We start from the raw sequence: 20,167 nt of genomic DNA, 5'->3' as shown, positions 1-20,167 counted from the left end.
TTGGACGGGGACGTACAATTTTGGTTAAAAAATTTGGACCCTTATTTCCTCACATGTATGAAAAAATGTGACCCATATTTCCGCAAAGCAAATAACATTCTTAAAACACATCAAAATCATCAAACAAATTTTCCACGTCCTTTGCCCAAATATCTTTACATATTTCATACTTTCTTTCGTCCGATGCAGTACTTTACATATTTCATACTTTCATTTTAAACTAGACATTAATTTTGTTAATGCTAAATCTCCATCCTAATAATTTTGCAATATTTTCCCAAAATGGCACTGCATGCTTCTTTTAATAGTACCCATAGTTCCGCACATATTTCCAAAACTGATACTGATAATTCCGTGCTTTTCAGAAAAAAGGCTACTCTAAATATGGCACGTGCTCGTACCTTCAAACATGTTAAGGTACCCCCGAGGTTGAAACTGACAGACAACATACGTTTTCTTTTTGTTGGAGATGAGAGGAAGATGGAGATGACGTCTCAAAATTATTTGAGAATAGTACTTCATGTGTTTTATACCTACACAATTTAATACAAGGGAAGCGGGAACATTTCTTCGAAAATTATTCACATCAGGTTTCATTTTTATATCAAAAAAATTAAATAACAACGATTTTGCAAAATTCAGTCTTTGTAGCAAACCTTGGCACGTTTAACGGTTTTGCTGGAGCAAACTGCTGGCTTTGTGCCTTGGTACATGGAGCAAACATATCCCAACATGTTTGTTTGTACTGCGTTCTGTATTTGATCTGTATGCACCTGGAAAACGAAAGCTCACGAAAATGAAGAGCCAGTTCTTTAGTAATGTAAAAATTAGCATCTACTGAGAAAACTGGGATGGCAGAAAAAAGGCGGTGTAAAAAGACTCTGGTTGTGAGACCCCTTAAAATTCACAGAATATACGGAAAACTCTATAAATTCTGTTTGAAATCATCTCTAGAGGAAAACATGTTTGTTTGAAGCTTAAACTTCAACCTGCACCAGAATGTCGAAAACTGAATCTGAAACGGGTGGACTCCTTAACTTCTCTACCCGGTCATGCCAGCTTTATTCGCTCTTTAGGGACATTTTGATTAGGCTTACCCTGAAATGGCACGATTGATTACATATACATATTGCGTAACAGGAATTGATTTACAAAACCCATTTCATCAGAGTTCACTTACTTAATTCATTGCTATCGAATTTCATTTTGAAGTATTTTCAGTTGTCTGGCTATCAAACCGGTCTAAATTGGTTTAGCAAATGTTCAATATGATATTTGCATTAATATTTACATTTGAGCCACTTGGCGACAGAGTCTGACATCTTTGTACTTCACTGGCCCTGGTGGAACGCCTATCTGTATCTAATTGTTATCTTTTATTCCATTCCACGCTCACACCACCGCGATAAGCCATTTTACTTCCTCCATTCGAATTTTTTTGAACAGAATAACAAGGGGCTGATTTTAATCGTGTTTTCAAAGAACAATCTTCTGATTTGCGGGGTTTTACTGGTTTAAATTTATCAATTAGCGATAACTTTATCAAACATTCTTGCGGCTTCTGTGTATATCTTGTATGGACATGTTTATGAAATTTTACTTATCGCAATTTTAACTGCGGCGTCAAACAGAACTTGGTTTTTAAAACAGTTTTCAAAAAGCTTACTTTAGCTCGGCTTTGCTGTTTTACATTAAAAAAAAACCATTCCCAACAAAGACTCTTTTTTCCTAAGCCTATATTGTAATATTCCTTTGATTTCGGACCAAGTAAAAATATTTGCGGCTTCTCCTTTCATATGATCTTGAGATTCATAGCAACAGACAATTGAGTATAGACGCCTGTTCTGTTCGTGTTAAAAACACATTCCTCCGTATCTACAAAATTGTGTTTTAACCAACAGTACAGGAGTGTCAGCTTTTAGTGCAAAAAAAATCAATTCATTATTTGCTCCTTAAATGTTTCTGAAATCATGGAAGATTTTTCTTGTGTACTTTCTTTAGGTAAATAACGACACAGCTAAAGTTGTTCTATCCGTTGTCATTACTGTTTAGACCAACGAATGATAAATCGAAATTTGATGATACCAAAAAAAGGGCTTGCGTTATCGGACGTTGCCATCATATAGGAACCGAAATGAGTACTTCCCTTTACAGAACTATTGTGGCATTAGTTCATATCCAGAAGCCAATTGCTCTTATGAATCTTAAGGATGGGTGTTGGGTACACATTTGCATCCCCTTGAAACATCCCTCCGGTGCAGACCTCAATCAAAATCTGTAACGCATAGTGCGAACATTCCTATAACAAAACTTGATTTAAACTAACAATAACAAAACAGCTTTAAAAACATACCCCGTTGACCGTTATCCACGGCACATACTGATGCGGTGGGTTTAAAGCGTCCGTTTTCAATGCCATCTAAACAGAAAAAATAAGCTAGTCACAGGATAATAGGATTGATAAAATTTCATTGGGAAATAAATCTTACGGGTCTTTAACCAAGAAAATAACGCGCAAAGACGATATGCAAAGTGTACTTTCTAAAAGGTTGGGAGGAGGGGTCGCGGCGGTAGCCACAAGCATCACATCACTCAATATTTATATTGGAAAAACCCGCAACTACAATTTGTCTGACGAAGATTGAAAATTAGCTTCGAATACAAATATACTTATTAAAACCAAATATAATCGTTACTGGCAAAACATGACCGAATCACACTTAGCTAATAACATGGCCGAATTCATCTGGATACTCATTATTTAAGCAAAACATAGATACCCAAAAAGCTTGCGTAAGGCCCATCTAAAGCCTAGAAACTTTTCAGCTTTGGCAGATGCAAGGGTGGGAAGTGACGTCAATCTCTTAAAGACACAATGGCATCTTTAGAAAAAGCTGGTAAGTAAATGTAAAGTGAAAAACTAATGCTCTACAAAATTAATGACTGAAAAACTAATGCTCTATAAAATTACAAAGGTTGAGGGGGTGAAATAATTTTTCCTATAGGTCCCCCAAAAAAAGGTCCAAAATCTTTCTTCCTTGTAATGCCTTTTATGAAACTCAACACTTGCTTCTGTCTTTTCAGAATGCTTGGAAAAATAAATAATTAAAAATCATAAGAACCAACCAGAAACTGAGTACATGACGATAGTGTAATCCATACATCAATAAATTTAATTTACAGCCAGTCGTTTAGGACATTAATATGGGTGCATACCTGATGCTGCAATTGATTTCCAAGGCTACCCTGTACACAGCTGTTGATAGTAGCATAATCCATATGGCTTGTGGTGGCACACTAGAAGTCAAAGCAAGCACAAACATCAGATACATTCTTGAAAAAGTGTTTCATTGCTTACAATGCAGTATATCACAGCAATCGGTAGAAAAAGGTTTGCCACAAAAGCATGTCTTAACTATGCTGTGAGACAACATTGTTTGAAGACAGGGAGGGAAACGGATGCATGCAAATGTTGAAAATATCATAAGAGTTTTTGCAGTGATTGTAGTTATTTCCAGCTGCAGTCAGTTGCATTTTATCAAAAACCTACCAATCAAGCCCATGAGAGAATCAAGCACTGACCTGACAAAATAAATATCAATATAAAAACAGCATAATCCAGTATAATAATCTAGCAGGATATCTGGAAATTCATATTAACAGTCATATTCTAAAATCATAAAAATATTATAAGATTGGTATACTGGAACTCACATATTGCAAATTGCTTGTTGTTGGTCCATAATATTCCATGCAGTGAATAAATGGGGCATAAACAGAAGCATTACCAGCAGCATGGATGGCACAAGTCTAGAAAAGGCATTGACAGTTTTTATAAAAATTTTGAATGTTTTTATCTTAAAAACAGCATATCAATTGTTGAGACAGTAGATCACAAAAACTTTACCCTTAGCACAACACGATGCACCAGAGAACTAATTTACTGTACCCGGCTAGTCAAAGAAATGTGAAATCAGACCTTACAAGCAGGGCAAATCTGTTTCAAGCTACTAGATTTCAGGCTACTATTTTCACTTCAGCAAAAAATTTTGGAAAACATGTGTGAATACTGACATCATCCTGGCTTTAAACTTAACATTTTTAACTGTTATATAAAAAATACACATGTTACCCATGGTACATAATTTACATTTAGATGTTTGTGTCATTTTCTTTGGCAATTTACTGACCTCAATTAAATTTCCAAGGCATTCATTTGCACCATGCTGGCAGTAAAATATCCATTGTCCACCATACTGGTATTCCTATAAAAATATCAACAAGTTTTAATAACAACCAAAGATATTAAGGGGTGAAATTTTTAAGAGTGATTAACAAAGAGGGTGCTATATCTAAACAGAAACTGGCAAAAAATTATTATTAAAGAACAGCTTATATATTGCGAACAAAATTACAAAAATACAGTTTCCTTCTCTTAGATACAGAGTCCTGGTAAAATGAAATTTGGCAGCGTGCTGGACATCGTATGCCTTGAAAAGTTTAGGCATGCGATGGTGTGCAATGGCGTGCGATCCATAAAATGGAGACCTTACGATTTCTCTTAAGACCTGATAGCATTTTAAATTCCATGTATGTATTTGAAGAGGGGTGTCACTGTTTGAAAAAACATTCAAGGTTTTCACAAAACCAAAAAAATTTTGAGAGGTTGCTTGAAAACAAAATTATAATTTAACAAAAAGCATACAAGTCTTTAGGCCCTGCTGCCATTACTCCGTTTTCGTATGAGAACAGATTCAAATGAATCTGTTTTACATTTTGAGTTCCATTAATAAGCTCAAAAATGGAGTCATTTGATACCAAACCAGAGTCATTAGAAAACACTGTTCAAAGTGGGGTCATTCAAAAACAGAGTCGTTTGAAAAGGTGTCATTTTATAGGGAACAGCGAAGGCAAAGGAATTAAAAACTGAGTCATTCAATCTCTGCAAGAAGAGCTCAAAGAAAGGATATGAGAACGTATGAAAATGGAGTAATGGAAGCATCCACATTATCATTTTGACCAAAATGGAGTGGCTCAGGGTAATTTGTTAAAAAAAATACGAAAATTAAATGAGAAAAACGAAGAAACATACGAAAAGAGAGTAATGGAAACCGGCCTTGAAGAGTTAAAATGCCTCTGGAAATGCCACAAAGATAGCACTCAAAAAATAATAATAAAAAGTTACTTTAGAAAAAATAAACAAGAAATTAAAAGAAACAAAAGAACAAAGGACAGTGATTCAAAATGTTGACCTGGGAATGCGATAAAAAGCATGCCTCAACAGTTTTAGGAATGATTTTACCAGGACTGGATACACATTGCAAAATTGGTGCAAAACGATGCTCTAATAGTAGCATGATTAAGGTACCTTGGAACCTTAGGAAAAGAAGCAAAAGTTGTTATGAATAAGGTGTTATAAAGAGATATAAAGAAAGAGATATAAAGAAAATACAAAGATGATAAATAAAGTCTGCCAGTTTCTGGCCAGCAAGATTGCCAGCAGAAAATGACATGTTGCAAAACAGAAACATTGAAATTGAGTAAAGATTATTAACCTACAGTTGCTAAATTCTTTTTCATGAGCCATGTTCAAATTTTTCAGGAAATTTTGACTGCAAATTTTTTTTGGCAGATGTCAATTGTGTCAGTCAACTATGTAACTCTCTTCTTTTTAAATTTGATCTTTTGTTCTACACCAGTGGTTGTGAAATTTCCTTTAAATTTACCAGCAATTAGTTCAAATATGCAAAGATTATAAGTAAGTTTTAGTAACTTACCCTTGCATTACCATATGGAACTAAATCAACATCCAAAATGCCAGAACTGTATAATTTGGTGAATGCTGAGAACCACTGATCCAAGATGAACTGCCTGTTAATGAAATTCATTGAAGTTTATCTTATCTGAGCCATATTTAAGCTGCAAAAAAACTATTATTGGTCTTCTCAAGTTGATCAAGATTTGAGTCTCAAATTTATTTATATAATGAGGCCTTCCTTCTTTCAGATCAGCCTTATAATTGGTTAATAGGTATCAGTAGTGGTTCCAAGGGGGTATGGGGTGGGGGGTTAAAAAGCACTAGGTAGGGGTAGTTCATATTTCCTAAGGGCATGGTCTCACTGGTCACATCCATTATCCTTCCACTTTGCAGTAGCTGGCGCTGCCACTGCCTGGAATATCTATAAAAGATCCACAGGAAAATATGAAAATTACAGGGATATAAAGTTATAGTGATTTTTAGAATGTCAGAACATGCTCCATGTTGAATATCAACGTTTTTTATTAACAATTGGCATTGGCATAAAGAAGATTTTCAGTCAAGCTGGTAAAATTTTTAAGGGATCAAGTGATGTATCGCTCTTAGGTGATATGTAGACTTTGAAAGTTGGACTAAAGCCCAAAGCCCATTAGTCAGTTAGTGAGACACATTCTTCCAAGGTTTTACAAGAAAAGCAACTTCTTCAGCCTATGAGACGAGATACTTCTCGATTAAACAAAATATATGAAATTTAACGAAATATATGACTTCATTCTCATCAAATGGTATTTCATAAATTTTTGAAAGTTTTGCAGCATATCTTTGAAAAGATTTAAGGAGGCATTAGCACCTGCTAGCCCAATGACGCAAAGCTTCAATGAATCTTACAATAACAGGAATTGGGAAAATTTGCAATTAATTTTGAAATTGAAAGGTGAAGCTAAACTTTTCATGCAAACATACTTTGGCTAGGAGGTCAACTGATGACTGTAATAGACCAGGCTGAGAATAGGCGAATGGTCGCCCGGGAGCGAAATTTATGGGACCAAGTGTTTTTGGTCAATTCGAAGGTGCTGATTTTGAAAATCAATGTTATACAGGGTTTTGGGGGGCCATCAGCCTCTTTTCATGTTTGAAGTCTCGTTTTTGCGTATATGAAAAAAATGAATCAAAGAACAGTTTAAATGGAAATAATTTAAAGCCTCAAAGTTAATTAAGCATATTTCTTGCACATAAATGCTTAAGATTGACTTGTGGTCTGTTAAGGAGGCCAAAAGCCTTGTTTTCATGAGAAAATTGTGTGATCTTAAAAGCTTAATACATCTTTTGTTGGGAACAATTTTTGAATTGTCATCCGAAGGAACTAAGCAGCGTTTTTAATTACTAACTGATAAATAACACTATGAAAAACACAACAGGATCATCTAAACATAGTTTAATCGTTTCAAAGTTCATCAAGATTGTCTTCTGAGTAACTGCACACAACACTCTACGCGTAAAGCTCTTTTTCACTTTGACAATCGAATCGTCATTCACCCCAATCATGATCTATCTACTAGGAGCCCAGCATCAAACCACCTTGAAAATCATGGAGATATAGTCTGCACACAGAGTAAGAAGCCTTCTGTTTTATTTTCATAGCGGCAGAAAACTGAGATTTATGATCTCTTTTTGACTTTGGAACTTTTGCACAAACAACTTGTGCCAAAGAAGATTTACTCAAGATTTTCTTTGATTTCTATAAAATACACGACAAACCTCGCTTAATCATTGCCCAGCTTGTTCACTCTCAATCAGTTGTGTACCCATGCTCATACGAGAAACACAAAAAGACCCCTTTCCTCTGACTTCTTTGTGAACTTTTTATACCCTTTTTACTGAGATATAATACCAAATGATAATGAAATTTGTACAAAAGAAGAAAGTGAACAGGAGTTCCTGCTCTGCTATGATGCTGTTGCACTACTTTGGCTAAAACTGTACTTATTGGAGAATGCTGAAGTTTATATGATTCTTATTTTTATTGGTTTATAGGTTTGTCTAGAATGGTGATAAGTGAAAAAGGAAGACATTGTCAAGCAAAACTGCCAACATTTCTATTATAAGTTGCAAATGACCTTTATACAAACAAAAATCTTGTCTTGCAAATGTTGTATTGAATCAAATTGAGGTGGTACTCTTTCTAAAAAATCTTCGAGATCCTGTGATATTGTCAGTAAAGTTGTCAATCATTGTCAATCATTGTCTACGTTGGTTGTAGAAAGCACTTTTTTTCAGTGATTTTGCAGATTCAAAAAGTACCCCTTTTTCCAAGTTTACCTGTCCTAGGTTTAAGGAAAGGACCACCTCTTTCAGAGAAATGTTCCAAATGAGCTTGGGTACACCTGACAGTGTCGGCGGGATTTACCAACGAACAGTACCCTCGAAAATACTTACTTTCTATTTTTAAACGAACTGGAACAGAAGTTGTTGCAACCTTCAAGGATTCATCAGTGAAAATGAGCTGAACATTAAAGGAATAAAAAAGAGCTTTCAGAGAGACATTTTTGGTCTTATAGTTGTGCACTCGAACAAGCACGATGCAGGCAACTATTTCAATGCCTCTCAGCACAGCAGATGGTTAGAATGACTGTTAAAATAAATTGCATGAAACTGCCACAAGTGACCATCGTTAGCTCTGATGAACTATCACCTGCAGAGAAACTGAACAGGTACAGCTTGGACCTTGCTGCAGCCAAATATTTGATTTGCCTTAAATCTACCAAGAAACAAATGGAGACCGAAATACCAGTACTGCTACCATTCTAGACCAGTGCACAAAAATTGTGATTGTCTTTCACAAATACAAGGACAACAGCATATAAAGGATTGTGAAACAGTTGAGAGAGGTGAAGTTAGCTACACACCTTAACAAGTCCTGACATTAAGGTGCTATGTGACTTCAACAGCTTCCATCTCAATGAAGAAAGCAAAGAAGTATTGTTTAGTCCTTTCAGCTTGCAACTATTAAGGATCATAGTCAACTCTTTGGCAGGGCCCCCAATTTCAGTGTACCAAAGTCACAGAGGATAATGTTGAAGTTCTAAAAAAACTGGGCAAGTGACTATCTAACAAGATCCTTGTAGCATGAATTGGGTGGAACGAAGATTCTCATAGATTCTCAGGGTACTTGAAAACAAAGGAAGATAATGGACATGGTATCATGAGGTCTAGAAAAAGAAAGCATTACTTGGCCTGCACGCTTTTTCTTGCTATAGTTATGTTCCTAGTTATACTTGGTCCTGTATTTTATAGAAATCAAGAACATCTTGAGTTTTCTCCGACACATATTGCTTGTGCAGAAGTTTGAATAACATTAAGAGATCATAATTTCAGTCTTCTGCCGCCATGTAAAGAAAACACAAGGCTTTATATGCTACATGCAAATTATATCTCTATGATTTTCAAGGTGGTTTGATGCTTCAGTTGGACTTACTAGTAGAAAGATCATGATTAGGGTGAATGAGGATTCTATTTCCAGAGTGAAAAAGAGTTTTACGCTTAAAATGTTGTGTGCAGTGACTCAGAAGACGATCTTGAGGAACTCTGAAACGATTGAACTACGTTTAGATGATCCAGTTGTTTTTTCCATGGTGTTATTTATCAGTTAGTAATTAATAGCACTGCATAGTTCCTTCTGATGACAATTCAAAAATTAGTCCCAACATAAGATGTATTAAGCTTTTTAGATTTTCTCATGAAAATGAGGCTTTTGGCCCCCTTAACAGGTATTTGGCCCCCATAATTCAATTTCAAGCATTAATGGGCAAGAAATATGCTTAATTAACTTTAAGACTTTAAATTATTTCCATTTAAACTGTTTTTTCATTGATTAATTTCATATACGCAAAAAGAGACTTCGAACATGAAAAAGAGGCTGATGGCCCCCCAAATCCCCGCATAACATAAATTTTCGAAATCAGCACCCTCGAATTGACCAAAAGCACTTGGTCCCATAAATTTCGCTGTTATCCATGTTATCCAGCTCATGGGCCAAAGGCCAAAGAACCTGTAAGTCTGCCAATTGGCTAAAACCTGCTTCTTGGGAACTGCTAAGTTTGGATTGAAATAATGAACTAAAAGCCATTTACATCTACATATATCTAAAATACTGATAATATATTTACTTATATAAATAGTATGGGGCAAAGTGTTTTATAGGTCTAGCATAAAGGGGGTGAGAAACTATGGTTTGAAAATAAAATCACCTGCAGTCAGGGCACAAAGATTCGTAGTAAAGGGTAACTTTAACTGGTGATGCATCTGGTTTTGGGCTTTTGATACCAATATTTCCAGTCTGGTCTTTTGTTTGGCTCCTCTCCCATCCAATTTGGCAGTACTCTAGCACCTGTTTCCAGGTAGAATATTAATAATTGAAACTCTTTTTCCAAAATATGCCCCAATTTCAAGATATGATTAAATAAAAGATTGTATATATAACTTAAAAGGCATAAGCTAGAATCAGATTAGATGCAAATTATGCAAAACAGTAATAGTGATAGCTACACAATTTTTTTGAAAAAGGAAATGTTTCGTTTGGGAAGCTAGTGCTCTAATAGGAAGAAATTTAAAAACTTTGGTACTTTTTAACACTGCTGGATAAGAATCTTTGGAAGTTGGAAGTGTTAAACCTTTGAATGCACTGCAAAAAATTTTTAATCCTTCATTTTTACTTATCTTCTAATATTTTTATGACACTAAATCCACTTACTTGTTACTAGTATTGTCAAGATAAACAAGGGTTTTTTTATTTTATCTTGGTATTACTTTAAAGAAACAATAAATTTGAGGAAATGCCAAGGAATTTCGAGTACCAAAATTTGGCCATCGGTAAGAAATTTCCAGTGCTAGACCTTGGCCAAAATTTATTATAAAAAGGCATGTAACTTACCTCACACTCCTTTGCAGTTTCAATACTCTGGCACCAATATTTTGGATCATTGCAGCCAGTATTTCCAGCCCATGGTTGGAGAACAAAACCATGCGAGACGGAAAGGCCTAAAACGGCTATTAATACTGCATACGGAAGCATCATGTTTAAAGTTTACAGAACGCCCCTTGCAACCGGCAGCCAGTTTAGAAGGTGGTTCGACTGGGTGGCATATGACAAATATATATGTGAAAATTGCTCACATGACCCCAGTCGTATTGTTTTCTCAACGTGGTGACACAACACGGAATGTCTCGTGAATGTCAGTAATCGTCGCCATGTGATCGTTACCTGTTTGGTAAACAATTTGACAGAAATTAAATCTCATGATCTGCATTCTACCTTTCTGAACAATAACTTCCAAAGATTTGGACGTTTTTACTAGTTTAGCAATACACGTGCACGTGTAAATTGTTTTGATAACTTTACCCTGCGTGGGCGCCTTAAGGGGATTGAGTAAAGGTGGCAGCATTTTTTCTAGATCAAAATAAAAACATGGAGTGACTTGTAGTTTGTGTAAAGGACACCTGATGCAAAAATGGCTTCGCTGCCGTCTCCTTCGGGGTTTAGCCTGATGGTGCACGCGAAGACAAAGAAAAATAATGCAAGTTTAATATTTTCCTTCTAACGAATTCGCGAAATACCCTACTTAAGCAAGTAGTACCCATAAACTATAGTTAACAAACTTCAATTTTTATAGTATATATAATGTTTTATTGTTTATTATTTCGGATATAGAAATATATGCTGCAGCTTTTTATAAAAAATCTGAAAGGTGAACATTGTAAAATACATTTAGGTTTGTAGTAAAAGGCTGGCATATTCAAATCTTTTAAATTGTACTTATATACCAGAAATCAAATTCAAATGTCATTCATTTCAAAAGCAGCAAGAAAAACAAGTTAACGTTACGTGAAGGGTCGGGCACGTCGCCACTGGGGGGGGGGGTTTAGCTGGGCGGCTGAAGCCCTTCCACTTTTTCAGATAGCATTTTTAGCTATTCTAGAAGGCTTAATTCAAAAAAACTTTTTTTCACGTCAGACCCAACCCATGGGTCATCCTATGTCACTAAACTTGATTCCTAGCCCTCCCAGGCTCAATTTTGTGGCACCATCTCTGAGAGTTTACATATATCTGAAGCATTTACATGACAATTTCCAAATCTTCATCAATAAAAATAATAACTACTATAAGAACATTTTATACAATTACTCTGTCTGATATTTTTACCTACTCACTTGGCCTCAATAAGTACTTCTATCATATGCATGTCTCTGTGAAATGAAGAAAAAACAAATTTTTCAGCACCCATACCAACAGCTCCTCCTTTAATTTGTTCTGATTTCCCCTTCCCCCCCCCCAAATGTCCCTGTAGCATGAAGAAAAGTTTTGATAGTAGAATGTTAACAATCAGATCCAAACCAAGGTCACCCATATTCTAAGTGAAGCTGAATGACCAAAACTATCCAGTTGACAATTCAGGTCTGACTGACTTGAATTTTGGCATGAATATTCTTTTAACTCTTTCATATAGGCACTAGAATGTGGAATCTGTGAGGATGTTTTCATGCTGCATGGAGACAAAGTACCAAGACTGTTGTCATGTGGGCACTCATTGTGTCATGAATGTCTGTCCAAACTGTCAGTAAGAGGACAAGTGTTGTTGTGCCCATTTGACAGGGAACCAACCAATGTTGGCGACTCTGGCATTTGGGGCCTGAAGAAAAATTTTGCTCTCCTGGACTTACTTGAGAGGCTTCAACTTGAACGAAAAGAGCATGAAACATCACATGATGATGATGAGGAAGCAAAGGAGAAGATCCGATGTGATGAAAATGAGAAACATTTAGCTTCAATATATTGTCTTGTATGTTCAACCCATCTTTGTGAAGAATGCTCAAAAAACACACACTCAACAAAAACACTGTCAAAGCATAAAAGAGTTCCACTATGTGAGAAGCCTAAAGGTAAACTATTTAGTGCTTAATTTCCCATCTGCACCTTATTCATCATCACGATTGACACTTGGAGCTAAATATTTCTAAATTGTTGGTTATTTTTTTCTCAAACTTGTACATTTATGGCTTTACTGATAACTTTCATCAAACCTTTTCATTTTGCTTAATAGTTAAACAATTACAAATTACTCTTTTGTATCCATTTCAGATAAACTGATTGGCCTATTCATTCGTTTTGTATCTTTTTTTGTTAGGAAATCCACCATGTCCATTTCATCCAAGTCATGTTCTGGAATTCACATGCTTAGAAGAAAGCTGCAGAGAAACTCCTCTTATGTGTTACATTTGCAAAGATTATGGAAGACATCAAGGACATAAACATTCATTATTAGAAACTGAAGCAGAAAGAGTGAGATCTTCTGTTCAAAGTGCTATTAAACATGTCAAAAAATTTTATAATGAGGTATCTGACTACACAAGAAGGCTTGTGAAGGTTATTAATGAAATCGAAGGTTTGTACTTATCATATCCTAATCGGTCATTACATATTTGGATTTCAAGGGTAATTTGCTTTAAAGTGGTCCAATTGATCAAATTTTTAAGGAAAATCATCAAAAGTTGCACACCACCAAGCAAAGAAATTTCAAGAAGTTTTTATGATTGCAATGATAGGTTACCAATTATCCTATCTGGGTTTCAGAAATTTTTTGCTCCTACTTAATGTCCTTGAAACATTCAAAAGCTTTTTTAGATCTGACACCATATCATTGAAAAATTGCAAGGTTTAATTCATAGGAAAATTAAAATATATGTTGAGAAACATGTTTGAAAAATGTATGTGTTGAGAAAGCTTAGACATTTGCTTTGGTTTTGGCATTTCTTCTCTCTCTAACTAGGGAGTGTAATTGTGAGGGAAGATGAATCAGGTATGTTTGTATCTGATACTGTTCTTGGCAGTGCAGAAGATGCAAGAATTAGAGTGAGAGCCTACTTTGATGACCTAAGGGATACAATCAATAAGCAAGAAGAGGCTGGCCTGTCAGTAGTGAATAATTATGTTCGTGAAAAGTTATGCTCACTTAGGCAGCAGCAAGAAGATATTGCAGTTTTCATGTCTCAGGTGATGAAATGTTTCTTGATGTATAACGCAACTTATGAAAATCATATTTGTTGCCTATTATGTCTTAGTGATGATCTATTTTGAAAAGCCCAAAAGTGGATTGGCAAATATAAATCAAGTTGATACTGTTTACTGAACAGTTCCTAAAATAAATTCCAGTGATATCTTTTTTTAGTAGTGTATAAGGAACACCGCAACGCGACGAACAACAAACACACAAACAAGCCATCACTGATTTGTGTGTTTGTTGTTGTTTATTCTCGTCGCGTTGCGGTGTTCTTTATACACTACTATTTTATCGATTTTTCGCCGCAAGATTTCCTCCGGAGTCCATCGAGCAGCCTGCTATCATGGCCTCTCCTTTATTCGCCCATATCTTTTTTTGTTGCTTCAGCTGAACCTTTTTATACCTTCGATGGAAAATTTCCAATTTTGATGCATTCCAAAAAGCTATCTGCTGCAAAGACATGAGTGTTCAATCAGTTGCTTCAGAGGAGTAGAATTGAATTGATATAGGTTTCTCTTTATCATGGTAAAGTCAAAGTACTTTTTGTCAAGAAAACAGTTTGTCGGAAAATGGGAACTAAAATTTCCTGACTTGCCGTTTCATGCAGTTTGTGATCAGAATGTTAGATTCTGTTTAAGGTCTGCTCATTTCTATTTTCAATACAGTCATAAGCATTATCTTTTGATTGTATTCCATTAGATTCTTGTTGCTCATTCTAAGTGCCCATTTACATGCCACTTACATTGACTGCATGTGGTAATCTCTACTAATTCTTCCCTTGTTAGATGTCAGCAGTTTGTGCAGACTGCGAAACTTCAGTTCAAAAGAATGATGCTGAGGTAGGCTTAATTCCTTTTTCAATGAATGTTTATCAATGAAACAATGCAAGTCTGTTCTTATTACATGTAAACTTACGTTTCGAACAGTATTGCACTATCCACCACAAAATAGCCGCACTGCTGAAAAATTTTTTTAGCTAACCGAAATTCAAATAGCTAGATCAAGTTAAATAAATGTTTTAAGATTACTGTTTGAGTGGATAATAATGGAAATTCATAAAGGAATATCAATGAAAATGAAAAATAAAAAAATACGCTTTATATTTTCTTATTTCCAAACCATGTCGACCACCGAGATAACACGAAAAGTGAGCTGTGATGATAGGAGTATATCTATGGAATAGTTACAATAGAAAATATTTTTCTCGGCACAAACTTATAAGATTTTATTAACGCGAACTCGAAGATACTCACTTTATGCTAGGGTGCCCAAATTTGTTAATTTCCCTGACTGATATTAAAGAATGTTTTAAAAGTCTAGGTTGCACGTCTTTTGCACTGCAATGGGCCTAATTTTGAAGACCATTTCGTAGCACCTTGCGAAAGAATTCAATCGATGAAACATGTTACTAGTCTTTACTTTAATGTTTTCCAGTCCATTGCGATATTGTTTAGAGAACAAATGATGCTGTAAATTGCTAAACACAATATTTTATCTCCTCGTTGAAAAAAAATACCAAAATTTGTGCGAAAAACAGTCAGAAACAAAGACACGCAAGTGCTTGAATGGCATCGAAAGAGTCCACATTAAAAAACGGCCATAAAGTGCCATATTCTGCAGGATTCAAGGTCGTAATGATCATTTGTTATCTCAGACACCTCAATGTGATCTTCTGAATAGTTTTTTTAAATCATCCTGTGGCATATATAATGACCTGTCTCAAAAGTTTTTGATCAAATCTAGCATATCGTACAAAGATTTCAAAGCTTCGAGACTGGCCAATAAAAAATTTTAAATTTTAGAATTCTAAAAATATATCTTTTTCGAAATTTAAACTTAAGTGGTTTGAATTTCGAAGGTCGTTGTTTAAAACTCCGTTGCCATTACTCGTTCTTCGAAGTGGTGCAATACTTTTCGAGCGTAAGTGTATTTACCTTACCAATTGACCCTTGTTAGAAGATGTTTATCTGTGAATGATGCAAATAAGAACAATCTATCAGTTTTTGTTCCAGGATGTGTATACCCCCATACAGAGTGTAAAAAGCAGTAGCCTGGAACCCAAAATACCTTTTTTTGAATTGATTTCCTTTTACATTTTTGGACTGCAGACGATAATCTTTTGAGAATAACTTCAGGTAAAAATCTTCAGAGAAAAAATATTTTTGTCAGTTTTTTCTGGTCAATATAGAATAGTAAATATTACCTGATAGCCCTTGTGAACTTAGTTTGCTTATTCGGTTAACCTGTAAGCAGCCCAAAATTTCTAAGTATGGATGCTCCCTGGATATCCACGTATAGCTATACCTTGTTTTACCAGCTTCATCGTGTTTTTTATTTCATTGCATGTAGGTGATTCAAGCTCGAACTGGTGTGCTTAATTTGTTGGGCACTGTGCAGGAGCAACAGCGACAGTTTGTTGATTTGGCTGAGCTATGCAATGAAGGATCAAGCATACCAGTTGCATTTACAAAAGATAATAGGGTGCACATAGGCCCAAAAATGGAGATGCGGGTTGTCGCTTTGGGACTGGACAATGCTGGAAAGACATCCATACTATTTAAATTAAAGCAAGACGAATTTGTCTCCACCATAACCACCATCGGTGAGAACCAGTTAATCAGGGTCTGTTTAAAGGAAGCCTAGATGGTGAAAGTTTTCAAATGCTTCAAAGAGGTTTTAAAAACAAATATTGTCTTTTTATTGCCCAGTGGCCAACTGTCCCTACCAATGTTGTATTTGTCTCCAAAATCTGTCGTGACATTCCTGGCGGAAATTAGTAGAATAAGAAAAGTGACACTTGAAAGTAAAACTTTAAGATATAATGAAGTATGAATGCCGATATGATATGAAGGAAGTGATTTAAGACAACCATGGATTGACCTCTTTCTATTGAAAAAATGGTCTTGATACTCGATAATATATCCTTAATGTGTTGATATATGATATCTTCCTATATTCACCCTTCTGGTGCTTTCCATAAGAAGAAACATAATCTAGGCTGTGTATAACTGTATGACCGGGTATACGTATAACAGATAAGCAGAAACCTGTTCAATTAAGGTTCTTAAATAGAAATGTTGCCTGAAATCTTTTTCAGAAAGAGGTTTGCTAATTTCTTGTTGTTAAGCGAAAATTGAAACTTTTCAGGATTCAATGTTGAAGTTATTGAGCACAAGAGTATGAAATTCACTATATGGGATGTTGGTGGGCTTCAGAAATTACGACCATTGTGGAGACATTATTACCTGAATACGCAAGGTATGCTTATTCAAAAACCCTTACTCTCGCAACTTCCTTATACAGCCCAGGGTCAATAATTTTTTTCTTCTACGCTGCCTGGACTTGTCGTTTTTCCTTCCCACCTTTTCTCTTCCTCGTCTCGATGTGTTCAGTGAAAAATGAAGGGGGTTGCTTATGAATGTCAAAATAAGTGGGTACAAGGCCAAAAACTTTTTCTAGCTAATTGAACAAGACAAAAAGTTTTTCAGCAATAGTACACGTTTCTAATGCAGAAAAATCTTGCTTTTTATTCAGCAGAAACTTCCTCCTCCTGAAAATTGTCCTCCGAAATAATTTTGAAATTCCTACCAACAATCACTTTGAAAAGACCTTTACACTGCTAATATTTAAATGCCTGACTAAATCAGATGCAGGTTTTTGAGTATGTGTATAACTAAAAACGATATTTTTAACTTCAAAATTTCCTTTCTTTCGACGAGAAGGAAAAAATATATGTTATTTTTTAGTTTTTTATTTCTCAACAAAGCCACAGGTACCAGCGCACGAACACGAGAATGTGATGTCATTCTTGCTGCCCTCTTTTATATGCAGCTACTGATGTTCATGATAATCTATAGAAAAGAAATTCCCTCGTTGCATGTGGATGATCGCAGTGCATTTTCCCATTTTCGAGCAGTCATTTAGAAGCTCAAAAGATATTTTTCTTAGCTGTCAACTGCAATTTCTAATTTTATTGGAAGGGGAGTGAAGGTCACAAAGCAACCAAGTTTCCCTTTGGAAATTTCTTCCGTTCCGTTTCGGTTCATTGCTTCTGCCCTTTTTTATCAAATCTTTCTCTTCTTTATCTCCCCATTTATCTCTTCAAAACTCTCGTCTAATTTTCCTTTTATTTTTTACAGCTGTCATATTTGTCGTGGACAGTGCTAACAGAGAAAGAATAAACGAAGCTCACGAAGAACTTGCAAAGCTGATGGCGGAAAAGAGGCTGAAAGATGCCTTGATTCTCGTGTTTGCGAATAAACAGGTTTGTGATATGATCATTCAATGGGCTGAAATAGAACAAAGCTTGGTTGATCTTTTGCGAAGAGAGTGATTAAATTTATGAAAAATAGTTTTTATTTATTTAACAGAGTATGATACAGATAACTATAGGTTGGACGGGTCACATGTCTTCGAGTGGAGAACGTAAACATGCCCATTAGTCCAATAAATCGAAGATACGCAAATAAGTTTTCATTATGCCAATAAGGCCTAAATTTTGTTTCGATATAACAAGTTTGAGCGATAACTATTGTATGACGTCATGTTAGGAGAAGTTAATCTGAAATTGCTTGTTTGTCTTTTGAAAGGACGTTGCCACTTCGCTTGGTGTTGAGGAACTTTCTGAAAGACTTGGTTTGCATAAGCTATGTTGTGGAAGAAGCTGGAACATTTTAGGCTCCGATGCTCACAGTGGAAAAGGCTTACAAGAAGGACTTGACTGGATGGCGCGGCAGCTGATGTCCGAATTTGCTTCGTAATTCATAACAATTATTTAAATCTATTTAATATTTTGTAGACATATAGTAAATTTAAACCAGTACAAGGGCAGTTTTTATCAGCCAGAATGCAGAAACAAAACTTTAGTACAGAAAGTTTTAAAATTTCAGAGGAGCTGCAGTACAGTAAAAGAGATAGTAAAGAGTGTGAAAAGTTAAAAGATTCACCGTATACAGATGCATCTGCTAAAGATTTGGAAGTTGTCTAGATAAAGTATGGACACATGGAAGAGGAACGGGTATGACTTGAATTTCCAATAGCAACGTGTCTCTAATAAAGAAACGGCAAGGAAAGTTGAACAAGATGAGCAGCAAAAAAGTGACAGTCATATTAAGAAAAACATTTATACAGATAAAGTCATCAAAATAAATTAAATAGAATATTCTGAGCAAAAAATACAAGACCACAAATGAAGTACCACCGGATCGAAAAGTGAAATGTGGAATTGAATTCAAGCAAAGAAGATACAGCAAAAATACCAAAATGGCGGAATAGTCTGTCGCATTAAAAAATAGCCCTCGTTTATTTGATAACTAACTTGTTACCTAAGTTATCTAATATTAATAACATTGTAATTGTTCGGTAAGCAATACAGAAACGTATTGCCACCGCATATAACTTGGATTTATTTCAAGATATTTGAAGAAGCATTCCACTGTCGGGGCTGGTCAAATATGGAGAGATGGCAGGGCGTAAATGAATGTTATTAGAAGTAATGGAAAATCAGAAGTTGCACTGCCACAGAGATATCAAAATATCTCAAAATCAAAGGGGAAACACGAGGAATACCCTTTTGCGACATTTTTAAAAACATTATTGCAAATAGTATCTCTCTAATTCTATAAAGGTAAATTCAAACAAACATAAACAAACCTGTGATACATACCAACAATAAGCTGTGGTCCGATCAGCCATCATCAATCACGCTTAACTTTTTTGTATTTTTGAATTGCATTCCCTATTTGGTCCGTGTGTGTGCACCTGCAAAACAAAAAATAAGGCTCATACCAACGAACAAACCAGTTTCTTAATATGAGCCACTCTAGTTGTATGAAAGTTTGCCAAGAAACTTGAGTAAGTGAAGTCGGAAAATAAGAAACAAAAGGTGTGTCTACTGGTGAACCAGTTTTCGCTTTCCCGTGTGGAACCTCTTATTCGAAGCGAGGCCACGATTTTGCAACTACAGCCCCACAGCCTTCTTGTCATTCGGTGGATTTGGCTCAGAAGATAAGGAAATCTTTAACAGAATTGAAAAGGAAATGTTACACTGGTTCTTGGATAATGAAAAAATTAATTGAAGTTGAAGATACCCTATATAAGAGTCATCGAAGATATCACTTTCTGCAACAGATATTTTCCCCCTGGGCTTCTCTCCTATGTCTACTTAAGCCATTTGATGTTCTAGAATACGCAACTATATCTGTAGTGTATCTGCGTCCCCTTTAGGGTCAATGATCCTAAGTCCACCGTTTAGAGTGGATGAACGGACCTGATGGCAGACTTAACAAAACACCCTAACCAAAGCTCGGATGAAACAAAATGTACACACAACAAAGTCCAGCAAAAAGTAAACAAT

At 35.5% G+C, this 20,167-nt stretch overlaps 2 protein-coding genes across 3 annotated transcripts; one reads left to right on the top strand and one right to left on the bottom strand.

Moving 5' to 3' along the window:
• Window positions 1-500: 500 nt before the first annotated feature.
• LOC135695050 (gamma-interferon-inducible lysosomal thiol reductase) lies at window positions 501-11,003 on the bottom strand. Its single transcript, XM_065213994.2, has 8 exons — window positions 10,689-11,003; window positions 10,006-10,145; window positions 5,778-5,871; window positions 4,191-4,265; window positions 3,715-3,810; window positions 3,217-3,297; window positions 2,354-2,419; window positions 501-773 (listed from the first exon to the last, which is right to left on the bottom strand). Exons 1-8 carry the CDS (start codon window positions 10,830-10,832, stop codon window positions 639-641), a joined length of 831 nt encoding a protein of 276 aa, XP_065070066.2. The 5' UTR covers window positions 10,833-11,003; the 3' UTR covers window positions 501-638.
• LOC135695047 (E3 ubiquitin-protein ligase TRIM23) lies at window positions 10,892-19,522 on the top strand. 2 transcript variants are annotated; one of them, XM_065213991.2, is made up of 9 exons: window positions 10,892-11,025; window positions 12,262-12,694; window positions 12,940-13,197; window positions 13,582-13,805; window positions 14,598-14,651; window positions 16,162-16,414; window positions 16,960-17,070; window positions 17,952-18,076; window positions 18,402-19,522. In XM_065213991.2, the coding sequence occupies exons 2-9, from the start codon at window positions 12,295-12,297 to the stop codon at window positions 18,570-18,572; spliced, it is 1,596 nt and encodes a 531-aa protein (XP_065070063.2). In that variant the 5' UTR covers window positions 10,892-11,025; window positions 12,262-12,294; the 3' UTR covers window positions 18,573-19,522. The 2 variants fall into 2 exon arrangements, with proteins under 2 accessions (XP_065070063.2, XP_065070062.2); XM_065213990.2 differs by lacking the exon at window positions 10,892-11,025 and adding an exon at window positions 11,209-11,331.
• The last annotated feature ends 645 nt before the right edge of the window (window positions 19,523-20,167 follow it).

The sequence above is a fragment of the Rhopilema esculentum genome, chromosome 8 (assembly GCF_057945365.1).
Source record: "Rhopilema esculentum isolate cy_ngs chromosome 8, ASM5794536v1, whole genome shotgun sequence".
Classification (NCBI taxonomy): Eukaryota; Metazoa; Cnidaria; class Scyphozoa; order Rhizostomeae; family Rhizostomatidae; genus Rhopilema; species Rhopilema esculentum.
Note: the sequence above shows the minus strand (reverse complement) of the source record. Positions and strands in the feature narration are given on the sequence as shown.